Consider the following 19261-nt stretch of genomic DNA (forward strand, 5'->3'; position numbering starts at 1 on the left):
CAATAGAGCTGTTGATTGGGGAGAATGAGAGTAATTCATCTTATGCCCTCCACCCTACAAACGAGAAATTCTTAATCAAGTTTTTGAAAAATGTCTTCATGTACGTTGATTTTGAAAAGGAAGTTTTCAGATAAGATTTTCTAAGGATGCCTATGTGCTTTTTTTTGTTGTTTGTTTGCCTTTGAGGAGGAAGTTAACAATATACACATGTATAAATAAACAGAACACATAGTAAATAATTTGTTTCATTGTTTTGCCAAATACAGAGGACTTTAAAAATGACTAGAAGGTGTATTTTTTTAGTTCACTCTATTAACCATGATGGATTCTTGTTTCTTCGCTTTTGTTCTTAAGTCATCAATAATGTTGGCAGTTAGGCATTTTGATCATTGTGATTCTCAAGTTTGATCTTATTTCAGATTGAGGATTCCATGCGTAAAACAAACCATTATACCTAACACTTCACCCCAGCCCCTTTGCATTTTAGTATATCATTAAATGTATGACCCACCTTGTTGGGGCTCATTTAATGGTTTCTTTTAAATAATTATATAAATTAAGTAATCTTTACTTCCAATAATGGCATTTGAATCAATATATTAAAAAGTTATATCAGTTCCTAAATCTAAAAAAGCTGGTAGGGTATATAGCAGTGGAAAAGCAGTTTCAGTATGAGAAAACACAAATATAAGGTTTTGGACAATGGCCTTATTTAGAAGGCTAAAAGCTTAGAAGCCCAAATTCTGTACTCTAGAGCTATTCTGGAATTCTTTTTCTTCCCTTCTTGGACAGTACTATCTCTTAAGAAATGGATGACAAAGCTTTGATTCACCACATTGACTAATTGCACCCACACTGTAAAACATGTTGTCAAAGATAAATTTAGGAAGTTTTCATATACAGAACTGTGTGAAAATTTGAGATGTCTTGATTATTTTACCAGGGAATATATCTAAACAAACAAACAAAAAAATACTTTCCCTTTATTCATTTGGCAGGTATGTTTTTAAAAACATCAGTCATTTTTAAATTGGAATTAATCCAGAAAGTGATTACTTAGTAGTCAAAGGTTCAAAATTTAAAAAGATCAATTTACAAAACAATATTTACAAAGTTCTTTTTATATCTTTAAAGCTGTAAAAGGCCCAATATTTTATAAAATGTTGACGCAAATTGCATTATTGATCTTTGATGCTAATATGGAATAACAGTTGCGCTCAAGGTATGAAAGAAAAATATGCCACATAAATTGGCTATGAAGTAACTGACTCGACAACAAAATCACTCACTCTAGTAGCTATTGACCCTTAACAGCAGGCAGGGATGTCAATCTGTGGCTTGGCAGGCTGGTGCCTAATTCCGCTCTGCCCTTCTAATAAGACCAGCCTGACACAAAGCTGCAATTATTCTGTGGTGACATCACCACCATTCTGCTGTTTCACTTGTATTTCAAAAAATTATTCTTATGTTGAATAATTGAAGACTTCAACGTTAAATGTGACCTAGAATGAAAGTCATGATGAGTTCTGTGGCATGTTGCCATTCTGCTTTGTTTCAACCTTCTGGCAAGGCTTTTAACACAGACATAAAAGTATAAAAGTTTCCAATTTCACATGTAGAGTCCTCTCAACAAGTTTTTTGCACATTTGATCACCTACCTAATTAATAAAACAAGGTCACACTTTTTCTCATAGTGGTACATAAAGGATCACCCAAGTTAAGTCCCAAGATATATTCTAATTCTCTTATTGATAATACAAACCATTTCAACAATTAGGGAAAACACACCCCCAAAAGCTAGGACTGTTAATATTTATATAATTGGTATCACAATTACAGTAATCACTTGAGGTTTTCTCCTTTTTTCTTATTTTTTAGTCTTTTAATTTAGTTATTTGATTATGCCTTATGTCTCACAAGTGATTACAAGCTCCATGAGGATAGAATCAATGTTTACTTCACCATTTAATCCCTCATAGCTTTTACACATTTCCTTGTACATAGTACAAGACTTTTATTAATGTTTGCTGAATAAGTATAGTCATAATGTAGTCACATATATAAATTTATATACTTGCCATCTACTGTTGGAGCAGGCTCAGTCCTTATTTCTTACTGTCTTTCCTTTTTAATTTTTAAATAGTGTTTTGAAAAACTTGAAAAGGAAATATTGTCATACCACTGTTGCCATCAATTTTTCTTAGCTACCCCACATCAGTTTTGTTCCCATCCTTTGTCATCCAACAACAAGAGAAAAATAAAGCTGAGAGGGGACCACTTATTGGACTGTATATCCTCTCAGTTCCCTTCAGTATTTTAAGACTCCCTGCCTCTCATCTCAGTTTCACTCTCTCACACTATAAACCTGCTTCCTGGTAGGAAACAAGCTCCATCAATTCCTGAGACGCCTGCTCCATTGCCCTCTCTATCAGGACAGGGTCCTACGCCAGGGTGCTAACCTGGAATCAGGGAGTTGAGAATTCTCATTGGTCCCCCTAGAATTAATCCACTTGCCCAGGAAGATGAGAAACTTTGTGGCCCATTTTAGATCTGATCTTTATTCCTGAGCTAATCAGCTGTGATTAGAGTGGCAGGTTCACTTAAAATCTTGGCAGCATCTTCTGAAACCCTGGTTGAGTAGATGCCAAAGGAAGGCAGTTATTTGATTCAGTTGAAAGGGGAGGGCCAATTTAAACAATAGGCAGAATATCTCCATACCTTCCAACTATAAGATTTGATGAATTATCACTACTGCAGAAAAATACTTGGAAGTCATGATTAATTTTTACAGCTTCTCCTAAACTTAATAGGTTATTGTACCTAGGGTCAGTCAAATGGATTTCTATTGCAGGAATTTCAGTATATAACTATATATTATATACCCTTAAAATAGAGAATCAACCCTATCTCTAGGAACCTGAAGGCAGATTTAAATATTGACAAATATTCTAGTTATTGAGAAGACCCTTATTATTCTATTAGAAATGTCTAAATCCTTATATTTAATTTTATCAGATGCCATTTCTCAGAAGAGGTTAGTTTTTTAAAACTTATGTAGTCAAAATCTTTGAAATTGGTCTCTTACATTTTTATAGTATCAATAGTTGGAAGAGACCATCTCTGAAACGATTGTAAAATGTTTTACTAGGATAAGCTACTATACAGTAACCTCATGTCCTAACTATTGCCTCATAAAAGAGTGTACTACTTCTAATGTCACTTAATTATCCATGCATTTTCATAAGATGCATTCTTTATATAACTCTCCAGGTCTTAAAACAAAAACAAAAACAAAAAACCAACCTCCTAACATTATGTGATGTATTATGGGCTCCATAAAACATTTGGCAATATATTTTATGGAAAAAGCTTTCTCAGTGAACATGCATTTCCCAGACATTTTACCTTTCTTTTAAATTATTCCATCTGATTTTACTACCCAGCTCTTGGCTAGAGTTACGAGTTTTCTGACAGCTTATTCGGTGCCAACTAATACTACTTTTCATGAGTCATAGTTGTAACTCTCGAGATTTTTTTTTATGTGATCATAAAATTGTAGTTTAGACCCAGGTTATTTTCTAGCAAGAATCTATTTATGAGTAATAATTTTTTAAGTAAGTTGAAATTTTTCAGAGAAATGTATTTCTAAATTAAAATATATCTTAAAACTGTTATTTGTCCATTGAAAAAAAGGAAGTGGGTGAGTTTACAGTTTAGTTGAATTATACTATTAAAGTTAAAAAAGAAAAAGAAAAACAATGGCTGGGTAAGGCAGTACAGAATTGAGAACCTCCAGGAGATAATTATTAAAAATAATAATTTTTTGAAATAATATTCCCATTACACATTTATTTGTTCAACAAGTTTTGTTAACCACCTATGTGCCAGGGAATCTGTTAAGACTGGGTTACTTAAAACCAAACCAAACAGTGACTTAAAAAGTGACTTGAACAATATAGAAAAATGTAGAATATCATAAAACATAAAAGAGGTTCATAGGACCGTATTTCATTATTAAGGGAAGAAAAAATGGAAGGGCAGGAGAAGGAAAAGGGGGAAAGTAGAAGGGCAAAAAAAGGGAAACCTCTCAGGTTGAGTCAGTTCTGTTTAAGGAGCATCCTGGATATCCTTCACACATTTCCACTTACTTTTCACTGTCTGGTATTTAGTCACATAGTTACATGTAGCTGCAAGCTACTTTGAGCCATGTGTACTGCTGCTCTGGGTAAGGATTTTATTACTAAAGAAAAGGGAGAACTGGACTTGGCGTCAACAAGCCATCTTTGTCTTTCCTGGAAACTGCTAGGTATTGAGGATGAGAATATGAATTGCTCACTTTAAGTACTTTATAGTCCAATAGGGGACTCTAACATGTAAACTAGTGATTAATAATATAATATATGTCCTATGGGATAAGTATGTAAAGGTACTATGGGAATACAGAGGAAGAATAATTAACTATGGGGAAGGTGGGGGGTGACCTTGTGGTAGGGTTTTGAAGGGTGGATGGGAAGTCACCAAGCTAAGAAGTAAAGAAAGGAATTCCTGGAAGAGGGAACAACTTTAACAGAAGTTCAAATGAGAATACAAGATGGTTCAGGGAATTTCAAATATTAAAGGTTGGCCAAAACTTGACATTCTTAGGTAATGAGATTGAAAAGGTGGAATGAGGCTTCATTTTAATGGGTCTAAAATGTTATTTTAGGGAGAAGGATAGCATTTTTGAACTCTGAAGAGCCATCCAATAATAGGACAGTGTTATAACCAGAGATATGTTTTAAAAATACACTATGGCAACAGAAAAGACAAATTGATGAATTCACAGACAGCCGAGTATGTGTGTATTTTAATATAAAATACTGTTCTGAGAAAATGTGTTATTAGATTCCATTGATGTATGTAGTGTATTGTTTTTATTAGTTTGGTTGGGCTAATTTCTGCCCCTTTAAAGATTCAAATAATAGTTTAAGAACAGAGAGTGCAAGAATACATGGAATGGTGATAAATGATTATTTTCAGAAATTTTTCGAAGGTTGCAAATACTTGAGGCAAATTGTCAAATATGTGTCTTCATTGATCTGTCTGTCATGATCTTGCTATATCCTGTTTAACCTTGATAATACTTGTAGTTCTTCTTGGAATTTCTTGTTTTCCTTTTCCTTCTATCTTTATATTCTCAGAAGTAGATGTTCAGTCTACCTCCAGCATGCTAGTAAGTCCTAAACTGGGTGATGTCCTGTTTCTTTTGCATCTTCCTGATGGCTTGGCTTATATGAAATAAAGATGGTCAGTGAAAAGTCAGTAAGTATCAGTTGACTTCTGTCCATATTTCTTATGTTAAAATTCTCCCTGAATAAGAAATCATGCATTCCTAAAGCAGCACCTGTGTCTCTTTCTTAATGTAATCCTGAATTCCATGGCAAGTTTGTCTGCACTTTTCTGAAGAGGCAAAAATCCATGCATACTAAATAGCACAGTCCTAGAATATCATTCATAAGAAACAAGACTTTAAACAACTACTGTTGTAGTTTGCCAAAGGGCTCCCAATGCAAAGTACCAGACATGTGTTGGCATTTGTAAAGGATATTTATTTGGGATAAATGCTTACAGTTCCAAGACTGTGAAAAGTCCAACTCAAGGCACCGTTAAAAGGTGCTTCCTCACCCAACTCATCTGCCATGTGTTGAAGCAAAATGGCAGGAGATCTCTGCCCAGTCTCTGCCTTCTCCTCCAGGCTGTTTCTTCTCCTAGAGTTCAACTCTGGGCAACCAGGCATAGGGCTTGTCTCTTACCGGGCCTCCTCCTGGGCTTAGCTTCTCCACTTTTTTCCAGATTTCAGCTGCAAGCTTTCAGGCATATTGGTCATCTCTCCCTGGACCTCAATATTTTCAGCCTTTCCTTTTTCTCACATGGTAGGATCAAAAAAAATGGCAAAGCTCTCTTTTCCTGTGTGTTTCTGTTTTTTATCAGACCCAGCAAGGGGGCAGAGACTCAATCTGAGTAACGACTCACTGAGGTAGTCCAATTGAAAAGGTCTCAAACCCATAGGAGTGGACTGGCCCCCAAATGTAAGCTCTCTTTTTGGGAGTCATGAAATAATTTCACTCTGCCACAGCTACTGATGAAATTAAGGAAAGTAATGAGAATACTAGCAGTCAGTGCCTTTTCAAGCCAGTATTTTTTTTTCAAGCAAACAGTGAACTTTGGCTAATCATAGTGCCTATTTTATCTCCAAAATCTTTGGATTTGTTTTACCTTTGTAAGTCCACCCTCGGTCAAGTGTATCCAGAGTGCCGGGCCACCTCACTCCTACCCTCCCTGGGGGTCACGGATGTGGAGGAGGTGTGTCCCCGTGGCTTCCACAGGCTTCCATATTTCAGGAGGCCCTTTTCCCTTTGAAAGGGTGTCTAGAGGCAAGGAATGAAATCGTTCCCCCTGCATAAGGGGCAGCTCTTTTCCTTTTATCTTCTAAAGAAGTCCTTCCTATTCACTTGTGTTGGAATTCAAGGGCTTGAATTCTCTTGGCTTGATAAATGCTTGCGCAAACCACTCTTGGCTACAAGGCTACAACCCCCCAGGACATTATTTTTTTTTTGAGGTACCATGGCTGAGTGAACCCATGAATCAGGGACCTCTATGTGGGAAGCCAGGGCTCAACCATGGAGCCACACTGGCTCCCCCAACTTGTTTTTTTGTTTGTTTGTCTGTTTGTTGTGTGTTTCCTTCTTAGGAAGTACCGGGGATTGAACCCACGACCTCATATGTGGGAAGCCGGCACTCAGTCGTTTGAGCTACATCTGCTTCCCTCTCCCCATCAGGCTGTTTTTGTACTTTGCTTGTCTTATCTCCCTGTTTTCATAATCTTGCTTCCTTATATTTTCTTCTGTATCCAGTGCTCTCAATGTCATTGAAAGTCATGAAATTGTAAAGAATAGGAAATGAATAAAGATAATAAGGATCATCCATCCAAGTTCTTTTATTTTATGCCTCCTTGTAGCTAGCTGTATGAAATAAGAATGGCATTGTGTTTTCTCTAACATTTAAAGCAGTTATAATTAGGGGAAACATTTTAATTTTTAATGAAATTCAACAAGAATTGGAGAAGTCTTGTAGTGTTAGCATATCTTCAAAATTATAATAATTATAGCTTTTAAAAAATTATGATATACTTCAAGCAAATAAGAAAATTATGAGGAATAATATAAATGCCAATGTTCCTACTCTCTGGCTTTGTGAAATCTAAACATTTATCCATAATTGTTTGTTTTTCATAAGAAATATAACATCCTTAGGATTTTTGGCAAATCTCTTCATCATCCGAGAGCAGAACTGATTGAGAAATGACAGAGTCGGGAAAGGGAGCACAACTTGTACCAACTAATAAATGAAATTCCCAATACTAAAGTGCAGAACTAGGCAGACTTACCTCCTGGACATCAGCTCAGGCCCTGGCACTGGAGGAACAGAACAAAGTATTTTCTCTCTGCAAGCTGGCTCACTCCAAGAGAAGTGTGGCTGCACCAGTTTCTCCTTCCAGACTCACCAATCTGATAACGTATGAAAGAAGGGTGGGTATAGAAATAGATTAGGGGGTGTTACAGCCCTCGAAGCTCTAGCCACATGAAAGGAAACATCAGCAGTGGGGAGTAAGCATTTTCTTCTAAAAACATAAAATGAAAGCTATGTTTGCATCTCCATTTGGGTCCTATTCTCCTCCTTCCCCTTGCCCCACTCCAGTGGTGACTGCTACCCTGAATTTTAAGATCCTTGTGTATAACAAGTACTTAATCATGAGTGTTGTGATTCTAAATACCAGAATGCTTCCTTTTAAGGAAAATATTGGCTACTAGTCCTTGGGGATATTGACTATTACATCTGTATTTACTTCAATTTCAAGACATTCTAGTGGACAAATGGAAAGAATGTAAAAGATGATCCTAAGAGATAGGAATAGAACTAGATCCAAGGATGTTGTAGTTCAACTAATTTTCCAAGTGCTAAAAGATCATCATGGTCTTAGCAACAACAATTATAGCTAAGAAAACAAAGTTTAGAGTTATCTCAAATTAGAAGAGAAAGCATCAGAAAGTTATCTCTTTCCTCTTAAATGAAAACAAGCATACATCTGACCCTTGCCTTCTGAGATATTTCAACATTCCAGGCTACTGAGATTTTTGCTCATCTCTTATCGACAGACCCCATTGTACTTTAAAATCCGTTCTGATTTATTTTCCAAATGTTTGTAGGTGACTAACAAATTATATTATTTTAGCTTGCATTATTTGCTCTCAATAAACTGGATGATTTTTAAGTTGAACAGACATACCCAAAAGCCTTTTGAATGAAGAAAATGCTTGGTAGTGAATGATGTAATGGAAAATTGCTATCAAAATCAGCTAGGAAAAGAGAAAAATTATACAGAATCATTTCAGTGTAAGGGGTGGTGTATTGTGAGGGGCAATACTCAGCCATTCAGAAAAATTAGCCTGATAAATGGAATCAGTACTGGCATTTCTTAGTACCTGGAATTTAAAATTGCAGTTATGTACCTCTAGGATGAGTGATCATTGTCTTAGATTTTGTTTTTGTTTGGGATATACTGTCAGAGTTTGTACACTGTTTAATTTTGCTAGTAACTTCATGAAGCTCGTAATTCATTAATGTTAATGATTGGCCATTTTGTTAAACCAGAAAGCATTTACATAATCGTATTCCATCAAAAAAGGAATGCTATACATCTATAATACTTTCTCTTCTACTTCTGAACAATATGAAAAATAAAAGTCAGAGTTCAAGGCAAACTACATCTATTATCTCTTTGGGGTCCATGACAAAATAAAATGCAGGTAGATCTGATTTTATGTGTTGGCTATGTTCTTAAAATCTAGCTTAAAAATTAAAACATTAAAAAAAATCTATGTGTATTCCCTCTTTGAAATAATGTTGTGTCTGGCTCTAAAAGACAGTAATTATTTTGCAATCTAAAAAAAATCACTAAATTAATTTATTTTTCCACATCTGTAATATTTTATAGGTAAAGCCATATTTCAGCCTGAATGATCATATTGTTTAAATGCTTTAAACTTTTACTCCTTGAAATTTCAAAAATCTAAATTTTGAAGTAATATGTATTTGAAAATATTATGGTATGTTTTTACTTTCATTTCTGTTTTATTTTTCATTAGACTTAAATTTTGTTTTTACTTAAACAATTTTGGCCCCAAACTCTAAATTGTTTAATTAAAGAAATAGAGATTGACTTTTGGATCTCTTATACTATTTGGACATTAGGAAATGGGATAATTTTTTCTCACATATTTGAGATGTGATGGCTCAATCTCCAGCTGCCAAAAGTGCTCTGTCCATTGATGTCTTAGAAGAAATAACCTGAATAATAAATTGTACTTTAACAGATTCTTAATTACTTTTTTAAAATTTACACTTAATTTCTTCTCATTGATATATATTAGATAGTAACATGTTGTCAGTCTTAAGGTTATATTTGTTAGCATAAACAACAAGTAGTTTTGTGGGTCAGGAAAGCAAAGAGGTAGTAAACACAGTGAAATGAGTGATCTTCAGTTTCCTAATCTTCATTGGGGTTATTAAACCTACAAGCAAACAAAAAAGAAGTAGGTTAACCCTCTGTCCCCAGTGCAACAATGGAAGAATCCAAGGTAGTAACCGAGTCTCCCATTAACTCATTCCCTTGTACATGTACATGACCTTCAAAAGCCCACACCCAAGCCATCCAAAAAATTAGCCTGTGAAATGATAATGGAGAATCAATAATGAAATGTATTATTGCCTTGAATTTGACATTGCCAGTTAAAGCTACCAGGCAAATTGTGTGAAGCATTTATTTTACAGTATATAGTATCTCTTTGCCCTCTTGACCCTCAAAACTACCCATTGTGCATACACACAAAAATAACCTTAAGATTGGCAATGTGTTAACCACCTCATACGGGTCACTGAGGAGAGATTATATGTAAATTAATGCAGTTTAATAAAATGATTCCATTAACAAAGGTTCAAATTTTTCAGGTGTTTATTCATCCAAAGACTTTATACCTCAGACTTTCTGAGTAAATACTTGAATAAGATGCAGATAGTATGCTTTTCCATATACAACGCTCCATGCTGGGTAGTTGCAGAAATTAGTGAGTTCAGCTCTCAGGATGCCAGGTCTGCTGGAGAGCTGAGCCGTGTGTTCCCATTGCGTGCATAAACACACGAGTCGTGCTTCCCACAGTGGGGTTCAAGGACTCCTGGTGAGCTGCAGTTTTGTTATCCTGTAAAGCAGAGAGCCAGAAGATGACGCTGATAGGGTGGAGGAGGCTGCGTTCAGAGACTATTTAAGAATTTCAGAGATCAGGAGTAGGGACAGTCTGAGAGGACCTGGCAGAGCAGGCAAATATTTGTGGTAGGAGGATATGGGAAAAGATTCGATGTCTGTCGATACTACAAAGAAAAACAAACACTGTGTAGGAATAAACTTATGTAGAAAAATTTAAAAGGGGGATTTTTAAACAAAGGATGTTTGGGAAACACTCCATTGGAGTTTAATATTCTGGGCAGCACTTACAAAAGGGAGCAAGTTCTTACAGCTAGAATGACCTTTGTACTAGAAATCATTTCTCTGTTTACTCCATCCAGGTCCATTTAACAAACTTCTACGAAACACCTACTATGTGCCAAGAATTATGTCTCCTTGACTCCTTCCCTCCTGCCCTGTATAGACGCGTAGTTATACACACACTCATTTTGAACTCAAAATACCATTTGTAATAACTGGAGGCCCACAGGACCTTAGCACTCAAAATCTAAACAATTTGCTCACTACAGTAAACTGAAGTCAAAAAGCAGCTTCCCAGTATGAAACTTGGAAAAAGCTTGACTACCGAGGTGTTTATTTAGATTTCCTTTTCTGGACTTGCTGATGGAGGTGGTTATTGTGCTGACATATTACATCATTTCTGATGAGAGAACTTTCAAGGCTGAGATTTATTTGTCAGTGTTTTCTTCTAACATAACTATATATATGGCAGTTCCAATTATTTTAAGGAGACCTTGAGTTGGATATATTTTTCCCAACAAAGATTTCCTGTATGTGAAATTATTATGTCATTTCCAAAAACTTGTGTTGATTCTATACTCTTTGGTCAAGGTGCTGTTGCTATTTGTCTTATTTTCCTTCTGTCTTTATTTCCTGAGTCTTTACCACTGAAGTTATTTGCCTTCTCTTTGTCAAAATAGCAGTGATGTAAAAATAATCTTCTCAGACATCAAATCAACATTTCTAGATACATTCATTTATACTGTCAAATTTTATCTTTTAAGGCTATCATGTAAACCAAATTTATATTTTAAGGTTCTATGTTCACCAAAATTGAGATCCAACTTGCTTAGCCTCTGAAGTAATTAATTAAGATTTCAGATCCACAGAACTGGTATTATAACAATGATTCATTATATGTTACAAGGTGGGGAAAAGGGCTTCCAGCTTTCACCAACTCTGGTAATTAAAATGTTTTTCTTCCAACCCCCTAGAGTGTCTCAAAATTGAATATGTATTATCTGAATTTAAGGAGAAAAAAGTAAATTTACAGTCAAATTATAGAAAAGACCTAATGTTTCATATTATTATTAGTAGTAAGCATAAATGAATTCAGGAATTTTTATCCATTTGAGCAGGGGTGAGTGAACTCTTTCCACAGCCAAAGGCAAATGCTGCCCAGAATGTACCAGCAATTCTGTCTGAGGACTGTTTAAGGCTGAGCAGCATTGCACCTCAGAGGCTGCACTACCTGTACCATGCTCTCTGATTCTCAGATGGCTCAATTTCTTGAGTCAATTGGTGTGGCTGAATATACCAGAAAGTGTCTCTGCAGGCTAATCCTGTTTTTGGAATAGGCTTGTATTTCTTAAAGTAGATTAGAGATGAGGAGAGTCTCATTAGAGTGCAAGAAGACTTTTCCTTGCTATGGTCTCAGATGCTGGGAGGACCTACCTCTTAAGGAACTGCAATAGAATCCCAGGGATCTAACTGCAAGGACAGGTGTCACCTGCACTTCTCTCCCATGGCTGGCTTTTCCACTTGGAAGGCCTAACATCCTCTTCAGATTTTCTTTACACTTGTCATTGTATTTAAATATAGAAACAGGAAATTTACAGTGGAAATGAGACAATGAACCTGTCCTGTCCCACTGATGTATTGCTTTTCAGGACACAAATGGTCATCAGAAGGGGGAGAAGGGGGTTCCTCATAAAAGAAGACTCAACTGTCAGGCGATAAACCAACTCTTTGAATTCTACCTATGAGAGCAGTTAACTATCATTTATTGAGCATTCACTATAACTACATGAATAATTTGTATTTCTTACAACAACCAATACCTGGAAAAAGTTTGTAAGCTCATTTCAAATATGGTAAACTGAGGCTCATAAAGGTTAAATCACTTCCTGGAATTTTTTTCCCAGCTAAGCTGTAAGTTCTGTGAGAGTAGGGGCACTGTCTTTTAATGACTATGTCTCCAGAGCCAAGCCTGTATCTAATACAAGGTAAAGACTCAGTTAATATTTGTGGTTTCGTTGAACAAAGTTAAATGACTAAGTAAATAATACAAAATGAAAGGAATAAATAGGTTTAAACTTAAAAGTCATGAGCTCCAAAGCCTGCTATCTTTCTATACCACCAAGGAATTTGCAACAAATAATATATTAACTGTAGAACACAATTATTATTATTCTCTATCTTACTCTTGTCATCATTTCATTCTTTATATTAAAAAATAACAAAAATAATGTTAGTTGCATGATTTCTCCCATTTATTCTAGATTATATAACATTTGTAGAAAGTTGTTGAAAGAAAACTGGTAACATTTTAATGTCTTCCCTGTCACTATTTATTTGACTTGGACTTGGAATTTATAATATTCAAAATTCAATTGGCAATTAAATACTCCAGCCTGGATATTACTAGATAGAATTTCTGTGTCACTGTCCAAGAGGGGCTTTCTTCATTAAGAAGGCAAACAATCAGGCTGCAGCGACTCTTCTTGTTCCTCGGGATAGATGGAGGAAGGAGGCTTTCCTTTAACCAGAGTCAAGCCCCTTTGGAGATGACCAGGTTCTGCCCCCTTCATTCAGCTTTCCCTGTTGGTCCTAGCCTCAAACACTATGAAGATACAAGCTGATTGAGTTCTCATGGACCAGGAAAGGGTTGTATTTACCGTCATTATTATTTTATTTTTATTAATCTGACCAACTGAATAGCACTATAGTAACAGAAAGTTTATGATATAACATCACAAGACTGGGTTTTAAATCCTGCCTCTGCCACCCACTGAACTTGGACAAAGCCTGGCCTTAACTTATCCTCTCTGAGCTTTAGTTTCCTAATATACAAACAGAGGTAAGGATGCTGCCCTGTCTTTAATAGGTTGTTAAATAGCTCAAGATGATTATTCATATGAAAATGTTTGTAAGTAGCCAAGCACTACAGAGCCATAGGTTACTTCTCTCTCTCTTTCTCTCATTTTATTGTCTTATGCATCAAATTCCATCTTGGGGTAAAGAAAATTGTATAAAATGATGTTTTTCACAAAAGAAATACTTCAACACCAACAATTTCATCTTTCTTTTCTGTTCTTAGTCCTTAGAATTTTGTAACAAGATTTGAAGAGAAGCAAGTTTTTTTATTTCATTTCAATTTAAACATGTATTTTAGCCAAAGACTCTCATGAAACTCCATCTGGAGCTCGGTAGCCGTGGCTTCTCTTCCCCATCACTCTGCACATCCTCCCCAGCCCATCTCCACTGAAGACAAACCTTATCCCCAAATCTGCCCACAACCATTGCCTATCAGGAGGTGGAATTACTTGGGCTAATAAATGGCTTCTCTTCTAAAATCATCCTCATCTTACCCTTTCCAGTTTTAGGTACTTCTTACATCTATTGTCTCTGTTTTAATTTCATTTTCAATATCTTCCCTCTTTTGCCCCTTAAACCACCTCAGTCTGTTTCTGTTTGCTTCTTTTGTTCTATTTCTTTCCTTTCCTCCTTCCCTTCTCTTGCCTCCTCCTCCTTCCTGCCCCCCTCCCTTTCAGAACAAGTATGATTTTGTTTTACTTCTGTTACATAAAGTTCCAAGACGATTTAGTATAACAAAATAAACATTGAACTAAGTTATGAGAAGTTGCTTTACTCTTTATGTACTCCTTTAAATCAGAAGAACAAATGTAAACTATTTTTATATATCATCTCCTGTACTTCAGGCTCCCTGGTGCCTCAGAAAGCATGAAAGAGGCTAATTTACAATCACTTCAGGAAAATTGCCTTTGTAATTCTAAGGACAGGAACTGAAAAAAAAGTGCAGCATACACCCCTAGAGATTCCACAGGACAGGTACAATAAACAAGCAGGCCCCAAAAGGAAACCGAAAGCTCTTGGTCTTGTGATGAGGATACCAAGAATGGCCTTTGATAAAGTGTACCCCATAGATGATGAAGTGCTAGAAAAATCCTTCAAAAGAGGTGAAGTTGACCCTGATTAAGAAGACTCTCTTTCCCTCTTTGACTAAAGGATGGTGAGAAATTTTAGTTTAAGTAAATTTGTTACCTGCACCAATATTATAAAAGAGGTACCATGTTACAGACCTGTGCTTCTCCCATCTTCACTGGAATATGGCTCCCCCGGGGATCTTGTTAGGCTGCAGCTACCGTTCCAGTAGATCTGGGCAGGGCCTGGGATTTTGCATTCCTTACAAGCTCCCAGCTGATGTCCATGCTGCTGGTCTGCTGGCTAGCGTTGGCTTTCAGTCACCTTCTTCATCAAAATAATTGGTGTTTTTGTTCTGGCCTTTATCTGCTGAAAAATGATTCTCAACTGGGGGTGATTTGGGTCCTGAGGGAAATTCAGCAATGTCGAGGGAAATTTGGCAATGTCGGGTGACATTTTTCATTGTCCCAACTTGGGAGTGCTCCTGACATCAAGTGGACAGAACCCGGGGATAGTTGCTAAGCAATCTACAATGCACAGGATAGGCCCTCAAGACAGAATCTTCTCTGATCAAATTAACAGTGCTGAGGTTGAGAAACAGCACTGCAGAAGTACCATTTTGTACATATCTTATATCACAAATAGACCTTTGAAAGTTCTCAAAAATAAAACAACCAAACCTGTGAGAAAAGTGTAGCAGCATGCACTATTTAGTTTGGAGTAGAGAGTGAGTAGTGTTTGAAATTGTCTTCAAATATACGAAAGATTATTATGTAGAAGATGGTAACCAGCTGTTCTCTATCACCCTTGAAGAATAAACAGGAAGTGTTCTTGTACATGAATGGACCTGTACTACCCATCTATTCTTTTTCTGCATTCTCCTATGATCTTACAGCCATATTTCTCCTATCCTGTATCTTATTACTTACAGAGACCTTCCCAAATTCTTTGGACACTTTTTTTTTCTCACTGCCAAGTCATCTCTCCCCTCCCTTTACAATCTAACTTGATCCTGGGCCTGCCCTGAGAAACCAAAAGGCCACCTACTCTAATATAACAGTGGAACCTCAGTGGCCAGCCAAAGGAATTAAAGTGGCAGTCATATTTTTGTTCTGTAGTTGTGCCATGAAGTTCTACCACTACTTTTCACTTAAAATTATAGAACTGAAGACTGAAAATGATCCCAGAGATCATAACCATTTTTATGTCTTTTTTCAGTGAAGGATTTGAGATTGATGCATTACCTGGAGATTTAATTACAAACTCCAAAAGCATTACTAGCTTTGATTCCAGTGGTATGGTTAACGCAAAGAATAAATTGAGGAACTTAAAAAAAAATCTAACTTGAACATTTTCATCTCTGTAAGATATTTTTAAACAAAGGTGATGTAGTTGCCATTTCATCTCTACAACTTGCTCCTTCAGTGTGTTATTTTTCATTCTACAAATATGTTATTGCCCATCCATATGCAAGGAGTTGTGCTAGACTTTGACAAGAGATAAGAACAATGAGTAAGAGAGACTCTGCCTTTAAGTATCTTCCAATCAAGCAACAAATTCTCACACAGATAACTACAATGTTGACAGTGTATGATAATTACCTACCTGAAAGATAAAAAAAAAGAGGTTTAGGTAGTACATAAATTTACTAGAGCTGCCATAACAAATTACCACCACTTGGTGGCTTAAAACAGTTGGAATTTATTCTCTCACAGCTCTAGAGATCAGCAGTCTGAAATCAGCTTGTCAGCATGGATGGCCCTGCTTCCTCTGAAGGCTCTAGGGAGGCATGGGATGGCCTCTTCCGAGCTCCTGGTGGTTCCTGCCAATGCTTAGTGTTCCTTGGCTTGCGTGTAGCTTCATCACTTCAGTCTCTGTCTGTGTCTTCACATGGGCTTCATGCCCTGGTTTTTCTCTTCCTCTTCTTCTAAGAACATCTGTGATACTGGATTTGGGCCTCACTTTAACTGAATACATCAGCAAAGACCTTATTTTCAAATAGGGTCACAGTCACAGGTACCAGGGTTTAGAACTTCAACATATCATTTGGGGACATAATTCAACCTATAGCAAGAAGTTAGAGAAAAGTTAAATTTCTAGGTGGAGGACATCAAGGAGGTCTTTGTAAGTAGGTTTATATGAATATCTTTTTTTGTATGTTTCTTTTCAGAAAAATTTTACAATCTAGCATATCACATAAGCACTTAATATGGTTATCCAATTTGGAAGATTATGAATTATAGCACTCTGGATTTAGACTGCATTTTTGGAAGAGTTTCCAGTGGGTAAGGGTTAAGAGACTGGAGTTATTAAATCCATTCTGCATCTATTATTGATGACTAGGAAAGATAATTTTCAGAATCCTTGTGGCTATATTATGGTTTTAACAAAAGAGAATGAATTAATGCTTCTGAATGTACCTTAGGAGGCTCTGTGCTTTTTGAAGGAGTTTTGTTTGGGTAGAATTATTAGTTATATCTAGGAGGAGACTACTCTGAAACATCACAAGTACATTTTCAAAAGCAAAACCAAAGATGGAATTTGTTACCATCCATTTGAGGACATAAATCTAGAATCCCTTTAGAAGACAGTTTCAATTTTAGAGTTTCCATTACCTAGCTTCCAAGAAATAGAAGAGAAGTAACCCTCACTGAATATCTATGTGCCACATTATGAGTAAACCCTCTAGATACATCTTCAGATTTTATCTCAACTAACCTGTGAGGTTTTTTACCACAAACAACATTGTAAGTAGGCTTTAGTACATTAGTATAAGCTTCCACCCACTGGTTGTTTCAGAGAAGGAAGCAGAGCACATTTCAGGCCTGCCTAGGAACTGGCTTGCTTTTCTGTTTGGAAGTAGCAAGAGAAAGCATCCTCTCCCAGGTCCTTACATGGTATACTCGCAGTCCATGTGATCTAAATAGGGAAAATGAAACTGTTTACACTTAATAAGTGGCCATGGATTGTTGTAGGACTCACTACTGAAAATTTATCTGCAAAGGCATTAGTCATATGTGAAATCGAGCTTCTTCCAGATTTCCCCCTACACATCCTGAAATATTTAGCTGTGGGAATGATAAAGATACAAAATTACTATGGAACTTTGCTTGAATGCTAATATTTACATGGTTTAAAGCCATCATGTTGATTTTCAGTCAGTAGTAATCATAGGTCTTTCTTGTATTTCTCATTATTTGAGTTTTCATTACTCTTTTTAACAAGAGCACAATTTATAATGGTAACCTCAAGACTGCCTTCCATAATTGAAAACATGATGGAATCTTATTTTACTCTAACTGGACATTGTTTTCCCCTTTAAAGTTTTAGGCTTCTGCGTATCATTCAATGTTGATGTGAAAAATTCAATGACTTTCAGCGGCCCAGTGGAGGACATGTTTGGATATACTGTTCAGCAATATGAAAATGAAGAAGGAAAATGGTAAGCAAGTAGTTTTGTTTGTTGTTGTTTAGCTATTTTATAAGATAATGGAGGGAAGCGGACTTGGCCCAGTGGTTAGCGCATCCGTCTACCACATGGGAGGTCAGTGGTTCAAACCCTGGGCCTCCTTGACCCATGTGGAGCTGGCCCACGCACAGTGCTGATGCGCACAAGGAGTGCCGTGCCACGCAGGGTAGCCCCACGTGCAAGGAGTGTACCCTGTAAGGAGAGCTGCCCAGTGCAAAAGAAAATTCAGTCTGCCCAGGAATGGCGCTGCCCACACGGAGAGCTGACACAACAAGATGACGCAAGAAAAAGAAACACAGATTCCTGTGCTGCTGACAACAACAGAAGCGGACAAAGAATACGTGGCAAATAGACACAGAGAACAGACAACTGGGGCGGGGGGAGAACGGGAGAGAAATAAATAAATCTTTAAAAAAAAAGAATGGAAAATACTATTTGGCTATATCTTATTTTATGAATGAGACTTCAACAGAATGAATCATTTATGGTTGAAAATGCAGTCTAATCATTTGGTAATGGAAACAGACTTTAAGTAAAGAAAGAAATTTTCCTGGCAATATTCCTTAAAGGAAGTGGTTCATGATTTTTGTGGAAGCCTGGATTGACCTCACGGAAGGTTACTATCCAAAATAGACCTTGTTCAGTAATTATGTTCTGTGGCAATAGTTCTTTAGCTGTTCCCAGTTTAGAGCAGCTTAAATGTGTGTGGCTGAAATTCAGTAGGAGGGGCTGGGAGAAAGATGAGATGCTGCCTTGAAAGAATTAGTATAGCTTCCATATTAATGGGCTTATACTACTATGCTATCCTATACTATACTAGTCCTCCAAACACAATAAAAAATAAGACTTTGGCTTCTCACATTTTCTAATACAAATATTACATCCCCAGTGTAAACTAGAATTTTGGGGGATGCTTCCATCTTCCTCTCTCCTTGTATACCTCAGCCGAGAAATTTGATAACACAGTGTAAGTTTTTAAATCCTCTGTCCTTCTATCCAACACTCTCTCATTTTTTTAAGGTTGAATATTTAAGGTCAGTCCTCTAGATTCCAATTTTATTCTTTTAGACATTATGCTTGCAATTCAGAGAACTCTATCTCTGGGAAAATAATGGTGACTGGACCAACTGGTCAGGCTTATCTTTGTGCACAGCTATGTAATAAACTGGAACACGGTATGTACTACTCAGAATTCTATGAACATTTGTGAGAAACTGTTAATTAATAAGACCATATCTTATGCATCTTGACTCACACATGAAATCTAGCCTACTTCTATCTGTGCAAAT

The 19261-nt window shown here is 36.6% G+C and overlaps 1 protein-coding gene across 2 annotated transcripts in view; it reads left to right on the forward strand.

Annotated features, from left to right (window-relative positions):
* ITGA1 (integrin subunit alpha 1) overlaps positions 1–19261 on the forward strand; it is a 186422-nt gene that overhangs the window by 46336 nt on the left and 120825 nt on the right. For both annotated transcript variants that reach the window (XR_009188370.2, XM_058308837.1), the window contains exon 2: positions 17828–17945. Coding sequence is in view for 1 of the 2 variants with exons in the window: in XM_058308837.1 (XP_058164820.1) it covers positions 17828–17945 (118 nt within the window). In the remaining variant the exon portion in view is untranslated. The remainder of the gene's footprint in view (positions 1–17827; positions 17946–19261) is intronic.

This window comes from Dasypus novemcinctus, chromosome 2 (genome assembly GCF_030445035.2).
Source record: "Dasypus novemcinctus isolate mDasNov1 chromosome 2, mDasNov1.1.hap2, whole genome shotgun sequence".
NCBI lineage: Eukaryota > Metazoa > Chordata > Mammalia > Cingulata > Dasypodidae > Dasypus > Dasypus novemcinctus.